The following is a 22,373-nucleotide window of genomic DNA, read 5'->3' as shown; positions in this document are numbered from 1 at the left end:
TCTGGTCCCATCATTTCATGGCAAATAGATGGGGAAACAGTGGCTGACTTTATTTTTCTGGGCTCCAAAATCACTGCAGATGGTGATTGCAGCCATGAAATTAAAAGACACTTACTCTTTGAAAGGAAAGTTATGACCAACCTAGATAGCATATTAAAAAGCAGAGACATTACTTTGTCAACAAAGGTCTGTCTAGTCAAGATTATGGTTTTTCCAGTAGTCATGTATGGATGTGAGAGTTGGACTGTAAAGAAAGCTGAGCACCGAAGAACTGATGCTTTTGAACTGTGGTGTTGGAGAAGACTCTTGAGAGTTCCTTGGACTGCAAGGAGATCCAACTAGTCCATCCTAAAGGAAATCAGTCCTGGGTGTTCATTGGAAGGACTGATGCTGAAGCTGAAACTCCAATATTTTGGCCACCTGATGTGAAGAGCTGACTCATTTGAAAAGACCCTGATGTTGGGAAAGATTGAAGGCAGGAGGAGAAGGAGACAACAGAGGATGAGATGGTTGGATGGCATCACCGACTCAATGGACATGAGTCTGGGTAAACTCTGGGAGTTGGTGATAGACAGGGAGGCCTGGTGTGCTGCGGTTCATGGGGTCACAAAGAGTCGGACACGACTGAGTGACTGAACTGAACCCCAATGTTCACAGCAGCACTATTTACAATAGCCAGAACATAGAAGTAACTCAAGTGCCCATTAACAGATGAGTGGCTTAAGAAGTCGGGGTATATAAATGTATATACTATGGAATATTATTCAGCCATAAAAAAGAATGAAATATTGCCATTTGCAGCAACATAATATGGATAGACCTAGAAAATATTATATTTAGTGAAGTCAGAGAAAGAAAAATTCTATATAATATCACTTAAATGAGGGATCTGAAAAACAGTACAAATGAACTTATTTACAAAACAGAAATAGACGCATAGACATAGAAAATAAACCTGTGATTACCAGAGGAGTGAGGGAGGAAGGGAAGGACAAATTAGGAGTACGGCATTAACAGATATAAGTGAAAGTCGCTCAGTCATGTCTGACTCTTTGCGACAACATGGACTATAGAGTTCATGGAATTCTCCAGGCCAGAATGCTGGAGTGGGTAGCCTTTCCCTTCTCCAGGGGATCTTCCCAATCCAGGGATCGAGCCCAGGTCTACAGCATTGCGGGCAGATTCTTTACCAGCTGAGCTGCAAGGGAAGCCTAAGAATACTGGAGCGGGTAGCCTATCCCTTCTCCAGGGGATCTTCCTGACCCAGGAATCGAACGGGGATCTCCTGCATTGCAGGCAGATTCTTTACCAATTGAGCTTTCAGGGAAGCCCTAACAGATATAAACTACTATACATAAAATAGATAAGCAACAAGGATTTACTGCATACAGAAAACTATATTTAGTATCTAATAAATACCTATAATGGCACATAATCAAAAAAAAACTGAATAAATATGATGTACACTTGAGGCTAAGACCATACTGTAAATCAACTATGATTCAATAAAAAATTATTGATCTAAATATTTTCATAGGTTTAGAAAAACATTTAAAGATTTTTTAAAAAATTGTTTACAGATTGAATAGGCAACAAATCATTCATGGGAACCCTATAAATCAATCTTGTTAATCTTGGCTGAAGGAAAAGAACAAACCCACAACAAATTGTTTGAAATTTTCCCATTGATCTCCCAAACAAACAAAAGTATTGAATTTGAGAGATCTATTTCAATATTTAAACTTTATTTAAGGACTTGCTTTTTTGTCTCAAAAAAATAAAAATTCATCCAGGTAAGCGATCCAAGTCCTATGAAATGCCTTTCTCATATGGAGTAGATGGTGGAGGAGTGTTCTCTATCTCGACACAGCATGTGTGATGAAGGGTGCCACGGGGGAGGGAGGCTGTGTGCTGTGCTGAGGGCCGGATCCCACTGCAAACTCTGGGGCCTCGGGCAAAACACACCTCTCAGATCATCAGCCTGATGAGTTGGTTTCAAAACCTCTTTTTCTTTCTGTGTATTTTAGTTTCGGTTATTTTAAAAAATAGACTAGTTTCTAAAAAACTGAACAGAGAGTACAGAGTTTCCATACACCCTTCTCATGGCCTCTATGCTCACTTGCATTCATGTTAGTATGTTTGCAAGTTTCTCTGTAGGATAAATTCGTAGATGTGGGATTGCTAAGTCAAAGGGTAAATGTATTTGTAGTTTTGGTGAATAATGCCGAACTGCCTTTCAGAGGATTGTACCACTGTGAACTCCCACCAGCCATGTGTGAGAACTGGATCCCCTTTCAGCTCTAGCAGTTTTTATTCTATCTCCTTCCTAGGACTCAGGTCCAGTGGGTAACTTTGTGGCAAGTTTTTCTAAGTTATGGGCTTCTAAACCGGCCATAGCAGGAGAATACACATTAGACAGAAACAGCTTTCAGGCAGCACTTTCAGGCAACCCAGCACAGATCCTCTTCACATGTGAAATTTCCAGAGTCATATTTCCTCAGAACAATGCTTTCCAGCTGGTGTGGCTGAGCTGTGCAGTCAAGGCACCTAAACGGCTTCAGACCAGCCCAATATGGTTGCTACTTGCCACAGGTGCTCTTTAAATTTCAAATTAAATCAAAAGCTCAGTTCTTTATTCCACTAGCCACATTTCAGGTGGCAACCATATTGGACAACGCAGATCTGAAACATTCCCTCCATCGAAAAAAGTTCTATTATATAGTGCTGGTCCAGAGAGGTGACCCTTTGTATGGCCCAAAATGGGAATGATGACAACCAAATGCAAGGTATAATCTTGGACCAGATCTTGGTCCAGTAAAATGACATGAAAGGCCCAAATGACAAAATTTGAATCAGGTGTGAAGGTGAGTTAATAGTATCCTTTCAACGTTAATTTCCTGGTTGGTTAACATTTGGGGAAGCTGAGTGAAGAGTATTTGGAAATTCTCTGTACTATATCTGCAACATTTTTATAAGTCTGAAATGATTTCAAAATTAAGAGTTGACAACTTTTAAAAATTCTTTTTTAAAAAGAGGGAAAAATGAGACTGTGTGCCTCTGGGGACCATCAAAATATACAAGTAAGCCATGAATGGAAACAGCTGTGCAGTAAGCACACCTTTTGTAAAAGCCAGGGACTGAATTAAGGGCAGTCCTTTCATAAGGGATGGATGGAGACTTTCATCAGATGGGGGAGACAGATGGTGAATTTGACTCCAGACCTCACCACTTGATTAGCTGCTTATCCACCCTGAGCCCAGCGTCTTCTCTGAAAAGACATCCCTTGCATCTCAGGGGGCTGTTGCAAGGCTCCAATGAGATGCAGGAGATGAAATTGAGCTAAGAGCTGCCAAGGACTATACCTGTAGGAAGAGACTACCTACAAAACCTGAGACTGGCCCGTGAACCAATCCTGTGAAAAATATGACAGGCATTTGCCTGCTGGTCCTGCATAACTGTGGGTTTAAGTGGAAGCAGCTGGAGGTCTCTTTACAGTGACTATTTTTAACCCTTAAACAGTGGTCTTCCTCTGTTCAGCGGCCCTCACTCTGCAGTCCCATGTTCCTTCCAGTTACATGGCTGTGCACCTAAGGTCCTCATTTGCTTTCTTCCTGAAGATTTCTGCAAAAGACAAGAATCCTATTGCCTCTGCCTCTTGTTGCCTAACTGCTGCCTCACAGGGCTGGTTTGATGTTTTAATTGTCTGCCAGAGCTTGTGTTAAAAGAAGATACAAAACAATAATATTTAAGAATATGTTGGAAAAAGAACCAAGTCATCTCTAATTCTTCCCGTCTGAAATGACTGGTTTCCCACTTCGCATGTGGCAACTGGTGAAGACGCACCATGCAGGGGACTTTCCCTTTGCCCCTCAACAATATGCTATGAATGCTTTTCGTGTTGTTGTGTTCCTTCATCACTATGGATGAATGTCTAGTACTCCATCCTGTGGTTGCTCTGTATATATATAAAACACAGCAGGCCAACAGAGGTTACAGAGTTGAAGCCTTTTCATCATGAGCTGATTTTGTTATTAATGAGGGATCATTACTAGAACCTGTTTCACTGCTTGTCTCATGGTTCCACATGGTGCCCTGAATCCCAAATCCCCTAAAAACCTTTTGGGATTGACAGACTCAAATAGGTTGTGATGGCCTCAGAAATCTTATTTGATCAGATCTTAGTAGTTCAACTCATCTTAAACCAATTTTGGCCCATAGGTCTTAACGTTTGTGAAAAACAACCCTGCAGGCTATTCTCGCCTTACTCCAAACTGGGTGAGGGGTGGGGTGGGGTGGGGTGGGGACATGGGATCAAAGCAGTATAGAGAGCCGGCTAGGAAAAGATTGTAGCTTCAGTGACCTTGGGGCTGTGAAGGTCACAGGGACCATCTGGGCCACCCTCATTGCACAGATGGGGACCCTAGGGCCCAGAGGTACTGTGAGTTGCCTGAGGCTCTGCCTGGGTTCCAGGAGGAGGAAGGGCTAGGACCAGCAATCTGAAAGGTTCAGAGCCAGTGCTATGGCACTTTGAGCAGCCTTGGAGGGCCTTGCTGCATTCCAGCGGGGACTTGCAGCTCTGACTCTGGGGCCCAGAGCAGCCCTGAGCAGGAACCAGGTGAGAGGGAGACACTTACCAGCCAGGTCCCTCCTGCCAATGGTCATGAGGCCCTTGAATAGCGCTCTGGTGGGGTTCTCACCGCACTGTGTGGCCAGATGGGCAGCATGCGGTGCCCGTGTTCCCCATAGCTCCTGGTTCCTGAGGACCAGGGAGGGAGGGAGGAAGAGAGAAAAAAGATGCCCACCCTGTCTGTCTTACCAGAGCCAGGTCTGAGCCCGCCCTTCCATCAGAACACCAGCCCTTCTCCAGATTTCAGCAGAGCTCAGCCCAGAGATGGGAAGGGGAGTGGAAGGGTGGAGAGGGAGGGGAGGAGCAGCAGCCTCAGATGGTATGTGGGTGGGGTTTTGGGTCTGAGACACCAGGACCTCCCCAGCCCCAGACTTTCTCCTGATCATCCACCGTGTATCCTATTGCTGTCACTGGGAAGAGAGAAAGAACTAGCACTCACGGTGGTACCAAGATGCACTGTAGAGCTCATCTCTCTGACTGCTCACAATCATCTCTGCTTTGCATGCTGTTCTTCACCCTGCAGCAGTGGTTCTCAGCCATTAGTGCTCACTGGAAATACCTGGAGTCCTCAGCAAACACTCACACCTGGGCTCCTCTCCGTCTCTGAGATTCCTATGTACTTGGGAATGGGTGCGCCTAGGCACTGAGCAGTGTTAAGGCTGCCTAGGTGATTCCAGTGTTTGGAAAATAAGTGCATACTCTCCTCAGTGCCTGTGGTAGCATTAACTTGTTATTAAACTGTGACCAGGTCAGCTCTCCCAGGTCGGGACAGATGCTCTGGCACAGCCCTGGGGGCACAGTCATCAGGTCCAAGTCAGTCATCCACTGCATCCCTGATGTTCTGGTGTCTGTGGGCCCCCGGCAGGCACCTCCTCCTGGTGTTGTCTGTGATATGCCCGTGATATGTTTCATTTGACCCATTTATTCACTAGCCCTTGTGCCAGCCTTGTAATTCATCAGTGCTCTTTAATCGTCTAAGAAATCTGCATCTGTAATAGAGTTTACTTTTGGACTCCCGCTTCCCTGATAGCTCAGTTGGTAAAGAATCTGCCTGCAATGCAGGAGACCCCGGTTCAATTCCTGAGTCGGGAAGATCCACTGGAGAAGGGATAGGCTACCCACTCCAGTATTCTTGGGCTTCTCTTGTGGCTCAGCTGGTAAAGAATCCACCTTCAATGCGGGAGACCTGGGTTCGATCCCGGGGTTAAGAAGATCCCCTAGAGAAGGGAAAGGTTACCCTCTCCAGTATTATGGCCTGGAGAATTCCATGGACTATACAGTCCATGGGGTTGCAAAGAGTCAGACGCGACTGGAAACTTTCGGACTCCGTGCTCTATCCACTCCCCGATTTACACGTGTGTATGTCAGGAATCTCTGTGTTAAATGTTTAGCTTTCTATGTTGAGTTAGATCCTTTTTGCCTTTTTTTCCCCAGAATATTTATATAGTCCCTGTCTCTTCTTTCAGGGAATCCTGAACTATAGAATCCCCAGGTGGCGCTAGTGGTAAATAACCTGCCCCAATGCAGGAGAACTAAGAGATGTGGGTTTGATCCCAGGGTTGGGAAGATTTCCCCTGGAGAAGGAAATGAACCCACTCCAGTATTCTTGTCTGGAGAATCCCATGGACAGAGGAGCCTGGCAGGCTACTGTCTGTGGGGTCGCAGAGTCGGACACGACTGAAGTGACTTAGCACGCACACATGTAGAATCCTTTAGTCAAGTTTCAAAAACTTCCTATTTTGATTTGATTAAAATTGGTGAGGGACTTCCCTGGTGGTCCAGTGGCTAAGACTCCATGCTTCCCTTGCAGGGATGCCAGGTGTGGTCCCTGGTTGGGGAGCTAGATCCCACATGCCACAATTAAGACCCAGTGCAGCCAAATAAATAAATATTAATAATAATAAGTAAAACAAAATTGGATCAAAGCTTTAGTTGGGGGAAAATTGATATCTACATGACACTTTTTTTAGCTGGAAATACAGGAATGTTGTACCACTTACCAAGTCTTCTTTTATAGTTCAAATAATTTGTATTGTCTTACTCATGTCATTCATATTTTAGAAACACACTACTGTGAGTGGAATATATTTTTTAAAATACCTCTATTTTGTCCACTTCTTGATGGTACAGAGGAATACTATGGCGTTTATATATTTAATCATATTTAGCCATTTCATTGAATTATTTTTTCTAAGAGTTTTTCTGTTGACTCTTCTGGACTTTCTATGTATGTAATTACAGCATCTGAAATTAATAAATCTCTCTTCCTTTTCAATATTTACACTCTTAATTTCTATTTCTGTTTCGTACCTTAATACCAGGGCCAAAATTTCCAAACATGTTAAATAATAGTAGCAACAACAGCTCCTTTCCTTTTTACAGGAAGTAAAGGAAGTACTTCCTTTAGCTTTGTGTGTGAACGATGGGTATCAGCTCAAGCTGACTCATGAGGCATGTGAAGTTCACAGGTCAGTTGTGGAGGGAAGGGCAGAGGGCTCAGCCCGTGCAAAGGCCTGGGGAGGGGAAGAGTACATGGTGTGTTGGAAATAGCATGTGACTTGGTGAGGATTTTCCCCTAGAAGCACTGAAAACTGAACACACCCCATGTGCCCCCACCCCTCCTCCTGGGTTGCTCTGGGGCGCCAAGGCAAGGTGGTACCTGTCCACTGTTGCTCTGTGGCGTGAACGTGTGCCTTGGTGAACTCCCAGCACTACGCCAGCTTCTTCCACTTGTGGGGCCGCAGGTACCGGGAAGCCAGTTGCCACAGCACCGAGCAGAGAGGCTGCATTTCCCACTGATGGTCCTGCTTAATGGTCACACTCTTCCCACAGGGGTTACAGAGGTCCCTGTACAAGAGGCGGTCCTGTGGGGCAGATCCCAGTACAGCAGCCACCTTAGGGAAATCCCTGCCAGGCTCTCCCTCGCTCCATGAGCCTGGACCCAGAATAGGCATCATCACAGACCTGGGGCTTAGTGTCCATTACTCTGGTTTTTGACTCTATGCCTGGCTTTGAGTGCTGGAACCTGAGCTGCTTACATATTTTTCCATCCAGAATTCCTTTCCTTACCTTCCTGTCTCTCAATCCCATTGCCATAGTCAAAAGACCACCTGTGTGCCACCTCTTCCAGGAAGCCTTCCCAATTTTTCCTTTTATTTGTGTTCTTATAGCAGGAGTGTCAGTAGAACAACTCAGCAATTGTGGCCAAAACTAGGCAAGCCAAGAATCAGGCACTAACTAGACTTGCTGAATGCCAACAAGTAGAGAAGGGTGGGGTTACAGAATTCTCTCCATGCAAAGCAGGTGATAAAATAAGAGGCTGCCAAAATTATGTAGTAGCACAAGTTAAACCCACAAAAGCCTAGACTGAAGCCAAAAAAAGCCCCTTGAAAAATGTGGATACTTAGTTCTGGCTGCTAAAAAGCTCAAGTGAGTCCTGGCGTCTGCAGCTTTGAACCTCACATCCTGGTTAACAGTGTCTGGGAGGTGATGACCTGGGAGCTTTTCTCCCGCATAGGGTGGTAAGAATTGTTTCTATAGAAGAGCGTTCTCAGCTGCATCTTAAATTGGAATCATCTGAGACCTTTAAGAACCACAGAAGCTAGGCCTTTACCTCAAGATTTTAATTGAACTGGTTTAGGGGTAGGAAGGAGGGATTTGTGATTCTAACTGCACTACTGCCTTAGTGTTGAGAACTTTTAAAGCCTGAGGTGGATTAAAATTATGCATAGAGATGAATCAGTTCATTTAACCATTTGTGCTAATATTTAGGAGTAATCCGTTGTATGTAACGAAGTTGTAATGTTGACGAGATGTGAAAGAGAAAAATCTTCTGATTCCTATGGAAATTTGTGATTGAGTAATTGGTTTTGGGACAGTAATTTTTTTGAGAAGCACAAGAGAGTTTTACTGTTTGTATATTGGAGGGCTCTCCAGGTGGCTCAGAAGTTAAGAGTCTGCCTGCCAGTATAGGAGACGCGGGTTTGATCCCTGGGTTGGGAAGATCCCCTGGAGAAGGAAATGGCAACCCATTCCAGCATTCTTGCCTGGGAAATCCCATGGACAGAGAAGCCTGGCGGGCTACAGTCCACGGGGTCGCTAGGAAGAGGACACGACTTATTGACTAAACAACAGCAATGATACAATATCAGAATGTCTACGACATTTAAGATTCACTTATAGGTTTAATATACTGGATTTAATGGAATAATTTAAGAATTTAGGAAGCATTTGAAGTGCTTAAAAAGTGAACCTACTATATTAAATGTATTAATTCAGTTTAATACGTTTAAGATAGTTTAAACACGGGACCAAACTTTAAACAAAAGACTTCCTTGAGGGACTTACCTAGCCGTCCAGTAGTTAAGACCCCATGCTTCCAATACAGGGAGTGCAGGCTTGATCCCTGGTCAGGGAACTAGATCCCACATGCTGTGTGATGCAGCCATTTAAAAAAATGTCTTCCTTGAAAGTGACTATTAAAATTTACTAGTTGTATAAATACAATAATAAGAATGTAAAAATACAGTTTAAAGTTTAAGGAAAACTAAGATTTAAATTTTGTAAAAAAAATGGTATTAATTTCAAAACTGAAATAAACATAAACTTTTATTTTCTGTATATAAAAACAATCACCAAAGGTAAACAAAAAACTCTCCACCCACCCCCATTTGCTGATGCTGGAACTGCAAATGCCTGACCTTACATTTGCTACTACTCTTTCCTGACTCCAGAGCAGCTATCCCTAATCAATCCCAGCACCCTTGACCTCTGAGCTCAGAAAGTTGCTTGAATAGAACACCCCAACCCACAGTTCCAATCACCTGGAGCTGACAGTGAGCTGGAACCAAACTGTCGTTTCTTTATTCATGCGTTTATGCGTTCATCCATCAACGAAGAGCTAGAGCAGTGTCTACCAGTATCTCCACACTGGTATGGACCTCAGTCAGCCTTATTTCAGGTGGTTTGGGTGCTCACCCATCTCTTTATAATCCCAAAGAACCCTTGCATTAGGTAAGGCAGCAATTATCATTCCCTTGGAAACCGAGGGGTTTCTGAATTGGTCAGGGCTGAGGTTCAAAGCCAACGCCACCTGAAGCTATGGCTACTCCCTTTCCAACAGAGAGAGACCAAACACAGGGTCTCAGTACCTTCTCCCATCTGTAGAAGTGATTGGCTTTTATGATCATGTCCACCAGGCTGCTGTGGTTGCTGCGGGCAGCCACTGACAAGGCAGTTTTTCCTTGCTGCAGGTGAGAAAGGAGAAGGGAAGCCAGAGTCTGTACTAGAGGGTGTGTGGTGGTCTCTAGCTCTGACACCAAACCTTCCTGTCCAAAGCTAACAGTTTCCAGCAGTCTACACTGGAGAGCAGAAATGTTTTCTGGGAGTAACTCCAGGTATGGAAAGTCACAGTAGACTAAGGCAATAATAATAATTCTAGCAACCACCCCTTATGTTCCTTTAGAATAGGAGGCCTTAGAGCTTATAAAACTCAGCCTATGGTTCATGTTGATGTATGGCAGAAACCAACACAATATTGTAAAGCGATTATTCTTCAGTTAAAAATAAATAAATTAAAAAAAAAAATCCAGCCTACATAACTCTTCAAGGTCATCTGTGAGATTATGTTACCAGTCCCATTTCTCAGATGAAACTGAGACAGGCCTGGGACCTGGAAGACTTTGCTGCAATGCTTGCACCTGGACACACCTCTCCTAGAACAACAAAATACAAAGAAACTATATGAGACTAAAAATAACTGCCTGCAGGCACAGTTGGGGCAAATTCTGGACCCCAAAGATCAAAAGAGACCAAAAAACCCAGCTACCACTTTTGAAGACTGTGGAGCTAAAACAGAGGGTCGGGAGCAAAAGCAGGCTACTGTGCATGCCCTCTGCACACAGCACCAGCTAAGGGGTGAGCCAGATACCTAAGCTACCCCTCCAGCCCGACCTCTGGACACACCCCTACCCTCAGCTCGTATAAGGAACAAACTTGCCCCACCTCACTTACCCCTGCTGTTGCAAGGGCCCCAATATAGCCTTGTCTGAATTTCTTGTCTGGCCTCTAATCAATTTCTATCCATTGGGAAAGGCCAAGAGCCTTTGTCAGTAACAAAACCAGAACCCAGAGAAGGGGCCTGGGCTCGTATGTCATATTTGCTTCCTCCCCTCAGTCTCCCAGCCCTTTGCTCCGGGCCTGTGGCACAATGCTGGCCTCAACCACCTCCGGGGACCTGTGGGAAGATGGGACGCTCTTCTTCGAGTTTGGCCAGCTGTCTGGGGGCCCAGCCCAAAGCAGGGAGCCCTGCCCATGTCCAGCCTCCGGGCTTGTTCCCTGCCCCCACCTCTTCCCCACACCATCCCAAGGGCTGGGCCATGTGAGCAAGGGCCCTTCCCCTTGTGAGCCCGTGACCTCCTCAGCCTCATACCAAGTCTTCAGGTCTTCTTGACCTCTGGCCATCTGAGGAGTTGGCCACCCCAGAGGCACCACGACCCCAGAAACTTCTGCCAACCTTGTTTCACATGTAGGGACTTGTGGGGTGGTGATGCACTGTCCCTCTAGTCTTCTCCCCATCTCCCTAGCAGACAACTCAAGGAGCTCAAAGTCTGATGGAGCCCATGAAACAGAAGACAACTGTATCACAGACAAGGACCAAGAGAGGGGCAGGCCAAGTGCTGAGAGCCCTCAGAGGAGGCAGGGGAGGGTGATGGAGGGGCAGGAAGGCTGCCTGGAGGAGGCTGCCTTTGAGCTGTTGTGTAACAGTGATATGAACACTCTGGAAGCAAAAGGCAATTGCCGCAGGGTCTCTGGTGAAGTTGTGAAAGCTGGAAAGGGAGGCTGGTTGTGAGCAGAGGTACCTTATCTCTTAGGTTTAAGTTAACCCCAGTGATGAAGAGCATCTCTGCTGTGTCCCACAAGGCGTGCTCCATGGCAAGTTGGAGGGGTGTCTGCTTCCCCTGGAGAAGAAGCCAAGGGAATGAAGAGAAGAAAAGCATGAGGCATGGTGTGTAGCTCAAAGCCGGGAGAGGACCAAGGGGGACCCACTCCCAACTGGGTCTTAACAGAATTTCTAAGAAGTTATAAGGAAAGGTAAACTGGGTTTAATCATAAACACACTACTCAGGAGAGAAAACTTAGTAAAAAACAAAAAAGTAGAAAGAACAAAGAAAAAATACCACTCACTAGCCCACCCAAGTCAACCTCTGTTACAGTCTTAGCACATTTCTTTTAGTCTTTTTTTTAATGCAATTATTATTAGTTTTATGGCTTTACATATTTGAGATCATTCTATATTGCATTTTGTATCTGTATAACTTTCTGCATATTATAAACTCAATAAACACCATTTTTCATAGCTCCATAAAAGCCAATCTATGTCTGTACCATAATTTTATGCAGGAGACCGGGGTTCAATTCCTGGATCGGGAAGATCTCTGGGAGAAGAAAATGGCAACCCACTCCAGTATTCTTGCCTGGAGAATCCCATGGACAGAGGAACCTGGCAGTCTACAGTCCATGGGGTCGCAAGAGTCAGATACAACTTAGCAACTAAACCACCACCACCATAATTTACCCAATTACTCCTCTGTTATTAAGTATTTGGGCCCTTTTTGAAATGAAAACTCATACGGTGCTACAGTGAATATCTTGGTGCATGAGCTCAATATATTTCTTGGGGCTCAATTCTCAACTGTGCAAATACTGACTGTTTTAAAGATATATGTTATATTCTGTCAAATTGCTTTCCACTACTAGTGGTTGTGGATGGTGGCCCTGAGGATTGTATGATTGGGGGGTAGATTGTGGGGATGGGGGTTTTAAAACGATTCTGACTGATCACAACTTCAGGACTCAGAGGCCTTTTATTATACAAGATGAACCCAGTCACTGCTGCCCTGGTAATTTTCCCTAAGGGGAAAAAAAAATCAATGACAGGAAAAGGTTAAATATAAGAAGATGTTTAATTTAGTGTTCTATATATCATGACAAAAACTTGGGAATACCCAAATGCTCAACATAGAGACATGGTTAATAAAATGTTGCTACCTTCAACAAATATTCAAACAGCTTTTTACAAGCTAAGAAAGCAATTCCTTAACTCTGGGCCAGGTTGGTAGACCACAGCCAAACTCTGCCAGCCTGGGAGGGTGCCCAGAGGTGCCATCAGGCCCAGATGGTTTCTGTAGCCATTTACATTGTCAACAGTGTCCAGATCACTGTGGCGTCCATAAGGACCTGCAGCAGGCCACTGACGTTGTGCCTCACAGCGAGGTGCACAGGAGTGGCGCCCTGCTGCAGGGGGAGACACACAGATCGAATGATGGGTCCCTCCCAGGACTGCCCAGCTGCCGGTTGGTGCTAGAAGATGGGAGTTAGGAGGAGTATTAGACAGTGTTCTGAGTTTGGCCTCTCTCGCTTCTCGGGCGACATGAGTGGCCTAAAGCATTTACAGCCCAAAGCCTGAATTCCTGGGGCCCACTGCTGATCTCAGGGTGGGAGGGAGCCCGAAGTCGCACATTTGAGACCTTGATGTGCCAAGCATTCACCACACAACTTTGGGCAAGTCATCCTGCTTCTCTGGTGTTCTCTATCCGGCAAGTGATGCCTGCTACAACAAGCAGCAAGGTCCCTTCTAGGATCACCACCTTAAAATTCTCTGGTAACTCATTTACTTTCTAGGAACCTAGCAAACATAGGAATGGTATTCTTATTTAGTACTTTCATCTCACAAATGAGAACACTTAATGAGTTCATAAAACTAACATGACTCACCCAAGGACATGTAACTAATAGAGACCTTGTATTATTGGACTTTCTACCCCCAGGGTCTAGGTAGGTGCCTAACAGCTACTTATGTATGAAATCAATGAATGAGAGAGCCAGCCAGGACCAGAACATAGGTCTCACTCCAAGCCCGACAGTCACCCAAGGCCTCACTCAGGTCCGGAGGACCAGTGAACACTGACTACGTGACAAAGTGGGGATTCTGCCACAGCATCCTTCTGTCTAGGTGTACGGTGACACACATATAGTGGGACAGGACAAGACCAGAGAAATCAATGGTGTAGACTGATACTATTAATAACTGTGGAAAACACCCTCACATAATGAGCAATAAAAGGTTATAGAACAGAACACACACACACGACAAAAACGCCCATGACTACCATTACTAGTTTTGGCCAGGAAAAAAGCAGTTTATGGATATCAGAAGATTTAACCTATATGATTATTTGTAGGCAATGTGATTGTACATCTAGATGCGTTAAAATAGCTACTATACCCCAACCAAAAAAAAAAAAAAACTCTAGCAAAATTAATGAAAAGTCATACCGAAGATAAAAATACCAGAGTCAATGACATTCCTATATTGAATGCCTACAAGAAATGACATGTTTTAAAAAGATAGTCTATTCACAATGACAGTCAAAATATATAAAGTACCTATGAAGAGTGTAATTGGAAATGACTATTACAAAGGCAAACGAAAAACCATAGGACACCACTGAAAGATATAAAACAGGACATAAAGGAAATGGCAAGACATGTTCCTAGTGAAAAAATAAAATATTGCAAAGATGACCATTTTATCTTATATTATTTACAGACTTAATGTAATCCCATACCCAAACTGCAAATAAATGCCAAAAAGTATTCTAAAATGGGCTTCCCAGGGGGCGCTAGTGGTGAAGAACCTGCCTACCGATGAGGAGATGTAAGAGATATGGGTTTGATCTCTGGGTTGGGAATATCCCCTGGAGGAAGGCATGGCAACCGACTCCAGTATTCTTGCCTGGAGAATCCCATGTACAGAGGAGCCTGGCGGAATATGGTCCGCGGGGTCACAAAAGAGTCGGACACGACTGAAACGACTTAGCACATCACAGCATTCTAAAACGCATCTAGAAAAAAATTAAAACACCCAGGAAAAACTGCCACAGACTTTCAACAGATCATTGCTAGATAACTGTGAAATTAAAATAAGGTCAAAAGAAGGTTTGCTGTGTGAGTGCATGGGCGGACATGGGAAACTGGCTCAAAGAACTGTTCAAACGAGCTGGGAAACCTGGCGAGCTGTAATGGCGGCTTTGCAGGAAGCAGCAGACCACAGAGATAAAGTACCAAGGAGGCTGTTTTCGGCCTTCATCATCCTAGAAGCAGGTGCAACGGGTTGTAGTCGAAAAGGGGAGTGGCGAGAGATCAGTATTGCTTTTCACTGTTTTACACATTATTTATAAAAACCAAAAGAACCAAAAAGAACAAAAGGATCTAGTGAGATGCCTTCTTCCCACCATTATCATCCATCTGCTCGGTTCTCCCCACTCCCATGGTAACATCTTATAAAGCCTCTGTACAATACCCTACCCAGAATACTGACATTGATAACACCCATCTTACTCAGATCTCCCCAGTTTCACTCCCAGTCATTTGTATACACCTGTATTTTATGCAATTTTTTCATTAATGGATACACATGTAGGTTCATGTATCTGTTACATAGTCAAGGTACAGCAGCGTTCCATCACCACATGGGTCGCCTGTGTTCTCCTTTTATAACCACACCCTCCTCCCTCCTCTGCCCCCCGTCCCACCCTCAGCAACCACTAATCTGTTCTCCATGTCTATTTTGAGCAGCAAGTCATGGGAGACTCTTCAATGTGCCGCCCTTTCATCCACGCCCCACACTTACGTGATCAATCACATCAGTACCTCCTCCTGCCTGGATGAGGGCCCAGACCATGTCCTCTGAGCCACCAAGGGCTGCATAATGGAGGCAGCTCTGATTTTTTCTAGAGGGAAATAGGCATCAGAGCAGCATCCCCAGGACCCCTCACAGTGGGGTTTACAAAGCACTCTGGGATTCATTATTCCATTCACAACTCACAACCCCCCGTCCTGGGACTATTATCTCCATTAAACTCAAAGGAGGAAGAAATCAGCGACTTGCCCAGGCCTGGTGACTAGTAAAAGGAGCACGCTATGGTTTCAGGATTTTCCTCGCCTCCAGTCACAGACTCTGGAACAAAAGCCAAAAGCCTTCACAATTCCAGAACCAGTGAAGACACTCAGAGAAAAGACTCTGAGAAGATGATTTTCAAAGAGGGGACTGATAAGATTTGCAGTACAAGGCAAACCCAACCCGGCATGTACTATCCAGCTGGAGCTGGTGTCAGCGGGTCCACAGAGGAGGTCGGCAGGGCCAGAGTGAGGGCTTTCATGGGCCTTCTCTCGGAAGGACCCGCTAAGTGACCAGCTTGCCCTGAAATGAAGGCTCCCTGGAATGTGAGACTTTCTGTTTTAAAATCGGGACAGTATGAGGCAAACCAAGATGAGCTGGTCACCCTGCCAAAGTCTCGTCTGAGCGAGTACATAAGGTGGGTGGGAACCCATCCACCTCCCGGTGGGAAACACAATCCCTTTGCGTTGGCTGCTCCTCTAAGACTCTGCTACATGACCTTGCGAGGGATGGGAATGTTGGAATGGATCACGGCCTCAGCCAGAAACAAGTCAAGACTGGAGCACGAGGCCCAGGGAAGTGGGCATCTCTAACCCACCAATGGCCACCAGCTGGACTTGACCTCCCGAGTCTCTTGAACTCCTGTGCTGTTACTGCTGGGGAGGCGCCATGGCATGTAGCATTCCTGCTCCTCCCAGTGCCTAGTGCTGGGCACAGAGAAAGGGCCTTGCTGATGGATGACCAAAATTGGGTGCCTGGGGGCAGCCACGTTCCTTCTCTGGGTTGTCCTGCTCCCTCCGACACCCCTGGGGTAGTAGTCTCCCTACTTTCCAAGGGAATTCTGCAAATTAAATGTTTCGTGGCTTATAAAGCATTATTGGCCAAAAGAAAAAAGGGAATTCCTTGGTGGTCCAGAAAGACTGTGCTTTCACTGCCAGGGCCGTGGTTCAGTTTCTAGTTGGAGAACTAAGATCCGGCAGACCACATGGCATGGCCAAAATAATACTAATACTAATAATAAAGCATTATTACATTCAAGGGAAGTTATGGTTGCTATTATTATTAAATTTACATTTGCCATTTTGCTGTTTGTTTTCAGAATGTCTCCTCTCTTTTTCATTCTGTTTCCCCGATACTGCCTTCTTTTGTGTTAAATATTTTTTAGCATATCCCTTTCATTCCTCTGTTTTTGCTATTATTTATATTATTCACTACTAATGTTATTTTTGTCGCATTATTGAAATTTAGAACAAAAGAGAATTCCAGACCCTCAGATTCTCAACCATCCAAGAAAGATTATTTGTCACTGATCGAAAAATAAAAAGCAAAACAAAACAAAAAAAACCAACTTCCTACTTCAAGAAAGATCACAATCCTTCCTCTGCCCCTGCCCCTTTTCAAGGACACAGAATTTCTAGTGGCCAACTCAGAGCACAATGGGAGGGGAGAAAAGAGGCCTGTCCCAGAGTCACACCCAGGCCTCAGCTCTGATTGCCGGGGTGGGCGGGCACAGCTGGAGACACGCACACCCCACACCCGCCCCCACTGGGCAAGGCAAACCTGTCTGGCCCTGAGCTCTGGAGTCAGAGAAATAGGCTTCTCAGACTCAGCTTTGCTTCTTACTAGCTTCTGCCCTGGGAAAGTCACTGAACATTTCTCATCTGTAAAATGGGGGAAATTTTTCTGAGATAATATTTGTGAACTATCAGGTGTCCAACAATAAGACTCTAATGGGTACTGAGCTCCTATTAAGTCCCAGGCACTACACTAGGTATTTAGTCCTCACGGTAACATAAAAAAGTAAGTATATACCATGGGCTTCCCTGGTGGCTCAGACGGTAAAGAATCTGCCTGCAACGCAGGGGACATAGGTTCGATCCCGGGGTCAGGAAGATCCCCTGGAGAAGGGAATGGCTACCCACTCCAGTATTCTTGCCTGGAGAATTGCATGGACAGAGGAGCCTAGCGGGCTACAGCCCATAGGGTTGCAAAGAGTCAGACCCAATGAGCAATTAACACACACACAAGTATGTATCATTTATAGCTGGGAAAAGAGGCTCAGAGAGGTTGAGTAACTTGCCCAGCGTCACAGAGTTCAGCAGTAGAGAAGCCAAGTCCAGGACCTGAGCCTGCTGCCTCATAGCTTTGTTCACACGACGTTCAGGAATCACTGTGGCTGCTACAGTCACAGCTGACACAGTCACAGCTCGGCAACTGAGGACACACACTTGTCCGGAGGGGTCCCAGATACCTGGGTGAGGGTGTTCGCACTACTCCCCGCCGCTAGGAGGAGCTGCACACAGGTGAGGTGGGTCCCTTCCGCAGCCCTTCCTGACACACAGAGGAGTGGTGTGAGGGCAGCAGGAGGCTGAGGCCGGAGCCCCAGGCGGAGGTCACCATTCTTGCCGGGGCTGCCGGGCTCTCTGAGCTCTCCTCTCCCTGCTCCTGCGGACGATGACCTGGCTGTCCGTGGTGTCCTGAGCCCCGAGCCCGATTCTCACCTGGAGGGGAGTTTGGTGTGTTCAGTCCCTCCCCCACAGCTCTGCTGTGTCTGCTCACCCTCCCGTCTCTGTTCCCTCCGGCTCCACCCTGGCCGTGTGACCTCGCGCTCCTTTAAGCACACAACGGGGTTAACTGACTTCTCCATAATCCCTGATGCCCAGTTTTCCTCTGGGCCTGGAGCTTTGCGCTGCCACTCATCTTTTCCTGGCGGGCGGTTAGTCTGAGAACATGTCCTTGTTCTAGGTTCCAAGGCCCCCGCCAGGAGAAATCAGACAGCAGCACGGGCTGTGGGCTCCTGGAAGGCAAGGGACAAGTCAACGTCACACATCTCAGCCTCTTCCAGGTGGTGACTCACAGCATTCTGTTCCTTCAGGTCCAGCCTCATGTCCACGAGTCACTGCAGCACAGCCAGGTGGGTGGCCAGGTGAAGGGCTGTGTTTCCCTACTGCAAGGAGAGGGGCTCCTGAAGGGTCGGTGGGATCACGGACCCTTGCAGGTCCTGGGGACCTGCTGGAGCTGAGGTCCGGAGAGGGGTGACACGTCCAGGATGACAGAGCAGGTCTGTGACAAGCTATAGCTCTGCTGGGCCAATGCCACCCTGCTCGGAGAGCTGTGCCCCAGACTACCAAAAACCAGGGGCATTTTCATGGACCAGGTTCTCATCTCTTTTTTTATACTTTAATATAGACACATTACTTAAAAAAAAAAAACAAATCTCTATTTTCCATGCTCCAGGTTAAAGCTGGTCCCAACTCAGTGAGCCCAGATCCATGCCTTTCCTCTGCTCAGGCCACCGCCCTAGAGACTCTCCTTGTACTCATGCTGTGCCCGGCGGCCGCATGGCCCAGTCTCTCGCCTCCTACATCTGTTCTAGATGTTAGCTTCTTATTGAATAGCACAGCCCACTCTGACCATGCTATTGAAAACTGCACCTTCCTCCTGATCCCCTTATCCTGCTCTACTGTTCCTTTTCTTCCATAGCACTGACCACCTAACACCCTCTACCAGTTACTTGTATACTATATTGTTTATTGTCTGAACCTCTTGGCGGAACAGAAGTGCCACAAAGGCAAGGATTTCTGTCTTATTTTATTCTCTAAAGTTTTCCCAGGTGCCTAGATTAGGGCCTGGGGCACATGGCAGATATTTGTTCTGTAGATATTTGTTCAATAATAAATAACGGAGATGCAGAACCTGACCTGTGTTTCCGGGAACTTGAGAGCAGCCTCACCCTTGAGAAGTCTAAAGGTGACAGTGACAGAGCCATGACAGATGACTCCACTGGGCGGGCAAAGGGCACAGTGTCCCTTGTGTTGGAAGTGGCCTCACTGAGGGCAGACTGTTTGGGGTCATCCTTAAAGAGATCTTGCTTCAGGAGGGGAAGAGGCCCCAGGGAAGAGGAAGCAGCTGAACATGGCTAGCCCAAGGTATGTCCCTACAGGGGAGCTGCAGATGGAGCCAGGGCGAAGATCCTGGAGTTACAAACAAAGGCATCCAGAAGGGAAGACTAGCTTCAGCCATTCCTCATGTCCAGGAGGCTGTGGGAACAATTGAGCTGAACCAGTTAAGGGGGCCTTTTGGCTCAAGGGCTCCCCTCTGCCCTGGCCTGTCTCAGTACCTTCCCCAGGAAGGAATTCAATTTAAGGACTTCTCTGGTGGTCCAGTCGTTAAGAATCTGCCTTTTCCAATACACAAGACTCGATTCCTGCTTGAAGAACTAAGATCCCACATGCCATGGGGGCCATTAAGCCCATGTGCCATAACTACTGAGCCTACACACTCTGGAGCCCATGCACCACAACTAGAGAAGCCCACACACTGCAACGAAGACCCAAAGCAGCCAAAAGGAGAAAAAAATAAAGACACACAAAAACAGACCTTCAGTTTAGGCACAGATCTTAAGGACCCAGTGAAGATGTGACCACATGTACTTAAAGTAATTAAAACATCCCCCATCCCCATGATCGATCCACACATACATAAACTATCTTATGGGGTCAAAGATGAAACATTTACATTTCCTTTGTGATCATCATCAGATTTTATTAAAACGTAAAACTAAGTTTAGAAAATCCCCTTGACCACTTGGTTCCACTCCTCTCCCACGTGCTGCACGGTTGGCTCATGCTGCATGGTTGGCCTCGCCGCAGGCAAGAACCAGGCTGTGGGTGACGTAGCCGCAGTGTGAAGCCTCTGTGTTCAGAGAGGCAGGAAGGAAGTGGGTGAACTGTGGGGGCCTGGCACGTGCCCCAGGGAGCAGGGCTGTGGAGACAGGCCAGGGCTTCCCTCTTCCTTCTGGATTATAAATATCTACTTCCTGTCCTTTGAAGCTGCAGGTGGCAGGGAACCCCCACCAGGGCCTCACCCTCTACCCAGGCAGGGCAGGGAGCTGGGTGGAAGGAGGCTGTGACCTTGTGCCTGAACTCTCCCCTCCACTTGAGGGGACGTCCAGCTTCTCCTCCTCTATGGGGCCCTGTCAGCATCTCCTTGCTGTTTCCCTAGGAATTAATCACTCTCTCTGGGCTCTCAAAACCTTCCCACCACAGCACCTGCAGTGTGAATTGTTGTCATCCGTTCTAACAGGTCTGTCCTGCTACGCAGGCTGGGGGGGTTGTAGCAGGAGTCAGACCTCCAGTGGCTCAAGGCCTTGAAAAGTTTACTGTGCCCTCTCCCCCAATGAAATTAAAAATGAGAACACTCCTCACTGGAAAATATTAATACAACACTTAACGTGCATGCGTGCTCAATCCTGTCTGACTCTTTGTGATCCCCATGGACTGTAGCCCACCAGGCTCCTCTGTCCATGGGATTCTCCAGGCAAGAACACTGGAGTGGGTTGCCATGCCCTCCTCCAGGGGATCTTCCTGACACAGGGATTGAACCCATGTCTCTTATGTCTCCTGCATTGGCAGGCGGGTTCTTTACCACTAGTGCCACCTGGGAGGCCCTACAACACTTAACAGGGGCATGCAATTTTAAAAGCTGCTTTCTAGAATTTCTGATTGCAAGATTCTGTAAGATTCATCAAAGCTGAACTTTTCTTGCTTTCTGGTTTTGGTGTTCCTGCTCTCCTGGGGCCCTGAAAGCATCTTTTTTTTTTTTTTTTTTGGCTTCCTGGGTAGATGTGTCCTGGCAAAAGTTGTCCTTTACTCTTCTCTGTACTCTACCTTCCTGGTGCAGGGCCTAGCCCAGAGCACAACCCGTATTTCTGAAATGAAGTACATCCACCTGACCTGAATCCTGGAATCTGACTTGGCTTCTTTATCCTGGAAAAATTAGTGTGGGCAGACAAATCCAATGCAGATCCCCAGGGCTCAGGGCCCCAGGAGGCAGCACAGTGAGAGGGAGGAGCACAGGGGCAGGCATCAGGACGCTGGTTGCAAACCCAGCTAGACTCTAGTTTTGCTGTGTGACCTTGGTTAAAGTACCCCCTCTCTGCGCCTCAGTTTCCACATCAGTAAAATGAGAAGGTTCAACAGGCCCTTGAAGGACATCTTCCAGCTCTAAGATCCTGTGGTCCATTGGTCTGTGAGCTTTGTCACTGGCTTATAAACAGAACTGTTTGTATCCTGGCCAAGCATATTTATCAGAAAACTAACAATGGAATTCCTCCCTTTGTTGGAAGCACTGTTTAGAATTTGCCGCAATGTATTTGCCTATTGATTCACAATGGTCCATTGATACAAGACATCTGCAGAGTGATCACCTTAGGTCCCCATCCCTTATGCCTTCTCAGGTTGAACTCTAGTTAAGAATTATGCATGCTGATGTGTTTAGAGGGAGGTACCCTGAAGTCTGCAATTTGTTTTGAAATGTATCCAAAATGTATAAAAAACTCTAAAAACTCATCAATAATAAATTATCCCAATTAAAAAATAATTTGCACACCAAATAACATATAGGAATGACAAGTAAGTACATGAAAAAATATCTGACATTGTTAGCCTTTATTGAAATTAAAACCACAAAGAGTTTCTAACAATAGAATATGAAAGGGAAAAATATTAACATTCCAGTGGAGAAACCTGGCACCATTTTAACCGAGTGCTCAAGCTTGATATTGTGATTTACAATAAGAAATAAATATTTGATCTTTATCCTGGTTCCTGGCACAGAACTCCAAAAACCTAGGAATTTCCTAAATGGTCAGAGTGATAAAGGTGTCTTTTATGATGTTAATGAGGTGACTTGAAGCCCCTATGTAACCTAAGGATGGAAGCTGGCTGCCCAGGGAACCAATGGTGATTAGAGGTGGAACTTCCAGTCCCACCTCCCCACCTCTGG

The 22,373-nt window shown here is 46.1% G+C and overlaps 1 protein-coding gene across 1 annotated transcript in view; it reads right to left on the bottom strand.

The window, feature by feature from the left end:
* Nucleotides 1-4,482: 4,482 nt before the first annotated feature.
* ANKDD1A (ankyrin repeat and death domain containing 1A) overlaps nucleotides 4,483-22,373 on the bottom strand; it is a 49,520-nt gene continuing 31,629 nt past the window's right edge. Inside the window, 13 exon segments of the mRNA XM_081510763.1 lie at nucleotides 4,483-4,496; nucleotides 4,635-4,703; nucleotides 4,706-4,756; nucleotides 7,287-7,491; nucleotides 9,778-9,873; nucleotides 11,488-11,586; nucleotides 12,825-12,850; nucleotides 12,853-12,922; nucleotides 15,321-15,420; nucleotides 17,816-17,918; nucleotides 18,147-18,198; nucleotides 18,445-18,531; nucleotides 19,289-19,370. Of these exon segments, the coding sequence (XP_081366889.1) occupies nucleotides 4,483-4,496; nucleotides 4,635-4,703; nucleotides 4,706-4,756; nucleotides 7,287-7,491; nucleotides 9,778-9,873; nucleotides 11,488-11,586; nucleotides 12,825-12,850; nucleotides 12,853-12,922; nucleotides 15,321-15,420; nucleotides 17,816-17,918; nucleotides 18,147-18,198; nucleotides 18,445-18,531; nucleotides 19,289-19,370 (1,054 nt within the window).

This window comes from Giraffa tippelskirchi, chromosome 7, assembly GCF_054371585.1.
Source record: "Giraffa tippelskirchi isolate mGirTip1 chromosome 7, T2T-mGirTip1v1.2.pri, whole genome shotgun sequence".
NCBI lineage: Eukaryota > Metazoa > Chordata > Mammalia > Artiodactyla > Giraffidae > Giraffa > Giraffa tippelskirchi.
Note: the sequence above shows the minus strand (reverse complement) of the source record. Positions and strands in the feature narration are given on the sequence as shown.